This window comes from Beauveria bassiana (genome assembly GCF_000280675.1).
Source record: "Beauveria bassiana ARSEF 2860 unplaced genomic scaffold BBA_S00149, whole genome shotgun sequence".
In the NCBI taxonomy this organism is placed as follows: Eukaryota; Fungi; Ascomycota; class Sordariomycetes; order Hypocreales; family Cordycipitaceae; genus Beauveria; species Beauveria bassiana.
In genome coordinates, this window is record NW_007930984.1 from 1 (window position 1) to 5,000 (window position 5,000).

General features: G+C 48.3%; 2 protein-coding genes across 2 annotated transcripts; both read right to left on the reverse strand.

Annotated features, from left to right (window-relative positions):
* Positions 1–169: 169 nt before the first annotated feature.
* On the reverse strand, positions 170–1,254 carry BBA_10351 (serine/threonine protein kinase Japonica Group; the record flags this gene model as incomplete). The annotated part of the gene is made up of 2 exons (XM_008605448.1): positions 170–666; positions 720–1,254. 2 exons carry the CDS (start codon positions 1,252–1,254, stop codon positions 170–172), a joined length of 1,032 nt encoding a protein of 343 aa, XP_008603670.1.
* A 1,107-nt stretch (positions 1,255–2,361) lies between these two features.
* Positions 2,362–4,831, reverse strand: BBA_10352 (protein kinase domain-containing protein; the record flags this gene model as incomplete). The annotated part of the gene is made up of 4 exons (XM_008605449.1): positions 2,362–2,908; positions 3,100–3,845; positions 3,914–4,318; positions 4,736–4,831. The coding sequence occupies 4 exons, from the start codon at positions 4,829–4,831 to the stop codon at positions 2,362–2,364; spliced, it is 1,794 nt and encodes a 597-aa protein (XP_008603671.1).
* Between the last annotated feature and the right edge of the window lie 169 nt (positions 4,832–5,000).

The following is a 5,000-nucleotide window of genomic DNA, read 5'->3' on the forward strand; positions in this document are numbered from 1 at the left end:
TTTGTTTATCTGAAAGATGTTAAAGAGGTATTATAATAGGATAAATGAACTTTACATCAGGATAGTCGATAGGATTGCTCAGATCACAAGGATCAGAATTCGTTACGGCCGTTGTTTGGCCGTTTTTCCTTCTCCGTAGTTAGACTTAGAACTTCCTACGCGGAGAAGCTTACCATTGCGGGTCTAACTTGAAGAGAAACCGCTCTATGCAGTTGATTTCTCGCTTCTCTGGATCTTGACTTAGACTTGAGCCAAAGAATTCGCTTATTGTTGTCATCATGTTGGTCCCCAAGGCTGTCTCCGACTTTGATAGCTGCTGAGCATATATTAAGAGTTTCCCCTTCATCCAGCGAAGCGTAGCAGTAGACCCTTCTACACTCTGAGACAATGCTGCTGTTCCGCAAAGGCGGGGCTCGAACATGAGCCAGACGCACAGCACACCGAAACAAAACAGGTCCGCTTTTACGGCCCGCCTAGGAGTCCACTGATGAACCCGACCGTTGTTTTCTGGCGCGTTCCACGGCTCCGATATTGGCAGAATGAGCGGCTGGTCTTCGTCGGCGTATTTCGTGGAGTAGCCAAAGTCTATGACCCTTGCGCTGTATCTCCTGGCATTGTCTTGGAAGACAAGGACATTTTCTGGCTTCAAATTACCATGTACAATGTCTTGAGTCCGATTTAGCGTGGCTCAACTCTCCACAGTGGGGGCGGCAACTTACGATTTGAGTGCACGTCGATAACCGCTCTTCCGATATCCGCGCAAAGCGTGAGTCGCTCCTCGAAAGTCATGTTCCGCCCCTCATTCGTTGCAAAGTGGTACAAGTCCCCTAGATGTGATTTTTCAAAGACTAGAACCGGCCACGGCTTATCGTTGTCAGGGGAGATGTCCCAGCAGATCCCCTGCAGCTGCACGATGTTGGCGTGCTCCTGTATAAATGGCTGACTTAGGATGGTGATCTCGGCGATAAGCGTTCGGAATATCTGCTCCTCTGTTTTATCCCGCTTGCGGTAGGTTTTGAAAGCAAAACTTGTGTCCAGGTTTACAAGTGTCTGATGGATCATGGACGTTCCACCGGCGCCAATAGCTCCGCTTGCATCCCAGGCAATGGGTAGAAACTCAACTTTCAACGCCTGCGCCGTGGCGAGAAAGGATAGAAAATTGAACCTCTCGGGGTCCGCCTCAATTTCACATATCTCCGCACCTGATGCAGACTGCCAATGCAACCAATAAGAGGCTCTATAGTCGGATGACATTGTTTGTAGTGGGTAGTCTAAAGTAGCGTCTTAGTATACCACTGGCATCAGGGCAGAGTTAGGCAGCTCGGTCATCACAGACAGTTGCGGTACAGTCAACGTTTGCAGAATAACTGGACCTGCCTCAAATTACATGAATTGTATTTTATCTCGGAGTACTGGCGGGAAGCATAAAGTCAATTTGGTCGGCTCCGCCCCACGCACTAGAGCTATACGACAGTGGTAATAACGTCATTTCTTGTACCTCCATATGCATGGAAAAACTCATACGGACCAAGGTACCATAATCTTATATATATAAAAACCAAAAGAGGTACTATAATCTATTCGCAAAATACTGCATATTGCATATGGCTAGAAAGCCTGTTGCTGGCGGCCGCATTACGGGATCGCACGGCGGCTACACTGTTCGCGGGACGAGCAGTACCACAATTTTAATTATCGGCCCAACTTGCTTTGTTGTACATCACGTGTACAGTGGCTTGAACTTCAGGACGTGGCAGCGATGATGCCGTGACGAGGAAGCCGGGCGACTGCGCATCATCATGCATGCTTACCCCGCACAGACGCCCGACTATGGTGCAACCCAAATAAAAAAGCGACCCAAAGGCGAACCAGAAGCGAACCAAGGCGAACCAGGGCGTCAGTGAGGATCTGCACCCGTTACCCAGGTGGCCATGCACTGTATAAAATGAACATGCAACTGACCATGTGCATCCGACGGAAAATGGTCCCTCATAGCTTTCGGAGACGTAAACACCGCCGCTCATTCAACATTGACAAGACACAAAACAATATTCATTTTATCCTAAATACTAAACACGGCGGCCATATCAAACTCTTGTTATTTAGCAGCTAAGCTTACAAAAGATTATGGCACTTGCTGTGTTAGGGAGCCAGTTGGATGAATTAGCCCTCACCGGGGGTGATCATCTTGCCTTCAGCTCCATGCAGGGTTATTTTCAAAGGCCACGCAGCAAGACACCCCGATATTGTTTCGGAACTTTACCCCAAAGTCGCAAGGTCTCACCACCACCTCCTGGGCAAAGTCAATGGATGCAAAATGGAATTATGCGAATTGTACGGTCTATTTATTTGCAAGGACTGCTAAAGCTCAAACAGCAGACATGACATTCCGATAACTTCGTCGACCCACACATCCCCATATCGCAACCACTCCACTAGTACATGCTCCGACGTGGTCTCCAGCACTGCAGCACTATGGTTGTCGATATCCACGCTCAAATTGACATCATTTTTGTCCAGGATTAGATCCATATTCTCGATTAGAGAGCCGTCATTAGACATAATGGTGAGGCGCTTGACCGCTACCAAAGTCCCAATGTCTTCGTCACCTGCGTCAGTGACTGCCTCGGACAACCCTCGTAATTGTGTCGCATCATTGCTCTCCAAGACAAGCTCCACCATTCGCTCCTTGGCAAAAGAGCGATAGTGGGGTGGAAGCGCCTCAAGTAATCTCGCGTGATGATATTGAAGAAAAGTCCGTCGCCGTGGTTGCCCTGCGCCTATGCTACCTTCCGAGATGTAGTGTAACTCTTCTAACGCTTGGATTGTCTTGGAAAAGTCGAGCTCAAGCTTGTCGAGCTTGCTTTGGTGTAATTCATCGAGCAGTCGGTGAAATGCGAAGTACCAGCTGCGGAACCGCATTTCATCTAGCATGCGATCGATACTTTTGCGGGTCGTATGGGGAAATTGTCCAGGGCTGCGTTAACAGCGCTAGCAAAAGATAGGATCGATATGGCGCGGAGTATGGTCAATACTCGGGCCGAGTTAGGGCGTTGGCTCGGTTCTATTGAAAGCATCTCGCGAACCAAATCAACCAACCGTGCAGAGACTGGCCCGGCATCTGCTTGTAAGTTTTCCAGCCAACACTCTACTCCAGGGTTTGATCTCTCCGGCCCACAATGGAAACGAAACCATTCCATGCCAGAGGCCACTTGAACTTTCCTCTTAGATCGAAACTGCTCCACGCCGTTCGGCCCTAGTACACTATGTGTTAACACTTCCGAGAGAATGCAGCCAAAAGACCATATGTCGCTAGCTCTGTTGACCTTCTGAGACTTGACTTTCTTGTCATCCAAGGTCTGGCACTCTGGCGCTACGTAAAAGCCACGAACATCTTTGAAAGTGGTCAAAGAATCTTCATCTGCGCTCCTAAAACTTGCGCTCCTAAAACTGGAGAGGCCGAAGTCCGCAAGTACGAATGTCTTGCCATGGATTAAGATATTCCGAGGAGCAAGATCGTGGTGGCATCCGGACAGGCTGAGATCAAGGAGTTCCGAGGTGAAGTTGTGCAATGCGTCAATCGCCGAAGCCAAATCTGCCAGTGCTAGCCACAGTTGTGAACCGTCTGGCCCCTTTGTGCCTTCTTTTCCATTCAAAAGATCTGCCAGCGATCCACCATTCGCAACAGCAAACATAAGATTATATCTGTCCCTGTACATATAAGAGCAATACAACTGAACGATGTTCGGGTGATTCAAATGGGTAAGAAGGGACAGGTTTTCAAGTTCCTTTTTGAAGACGGTCATGTCGCCGTCTCTTCCACATTCAATTTGCTTCCGTATAACCTACAAAAATAGTATTCATATTAGCGATGCCGTTATGTCTCCCATCATGGCGGATTCCAAGTACTGACTATGTCCCCGTCCAACGGCAGCCGATGGCAATCGGGATGCAGTTTCATCTTCCACACGGTACCCATTGATCCACGACCAGCAGGCTCTTCGCTGAGGAAAGGCAGTATGATCTCTTTGTCGAGCTTACGGGAGATCATGTGCCGCCGAAAGACCGGTATAACAAACATCCATTGCTTCTCTAGAAAGCGCTTAACCGTTAGACTTGTCGTGTCTTTCTCGAATATTCTTTGTAGTGTTTCCGATGTGTATGGTAGGCCATCATCAGGACAAGATCGTTGCAGTGAGTCACGCTGGAAGAAGTTGGAAATAGCTGCGGTGCGGCTAATCAAGACTAAAATCGCGAAACATTTTCGCGCTCCTCGCAGAATAGAGTTGGTCAGGTATACAACCTCCTGCGCCGGGGTCTAGATCTCATGTAGCGACTGCCTAATAAGCGACTCGCAGACAAGGTCGAGCAGTGCGGCTTCCGGGACGAAATGGTCGCCTTCAAAATTTTCGTTTCCAAAATATATACGGTCTATGCCGTCTTTAAGCTCCTCCATATTGGCTGCCGTCTTGTCAGTGGGATAATCTTGTACTGTGATACTTTTACTCGAGTAGACCACCATACCTATTGTTATATGACCTCGAAAATCATATGGCTTGAATAGACTGGATCTCGCTCTAGTTATGTTAGTACACATTCTCGTTTTACGGTTTCATATCAAGTATGCACCTCTGTCAGTACATGAGGCACGCTTATTTTGTAGTCTTCATCATTCTCCTACGTCGGAAGGCGTCAGGTCAGTAATAGAATACACCTTGTAGAGGTGCAGGCCTACCTGTATTGTGAAATTGCCCGCGCCGAATTTCTTAGTAAGCAGACTTCGGAGGTCTTCGAGCTTAATGTAGCGATTTGCAATCGTCTGTGGCGCCATGCTCTGAGTCTCAAAAAGAAGGAAAGATTATAGGGCGCGATAAACGACAGACTTCGTCAAGCTGCTTTTATATTCAGGCTCCCAGACAAAGATCGGACGGCTAGCCCCGCCCATTATCGCGGCCTTACCCCGCAGCAAACACCAATAATTGTCAGCCACGTCACGCACC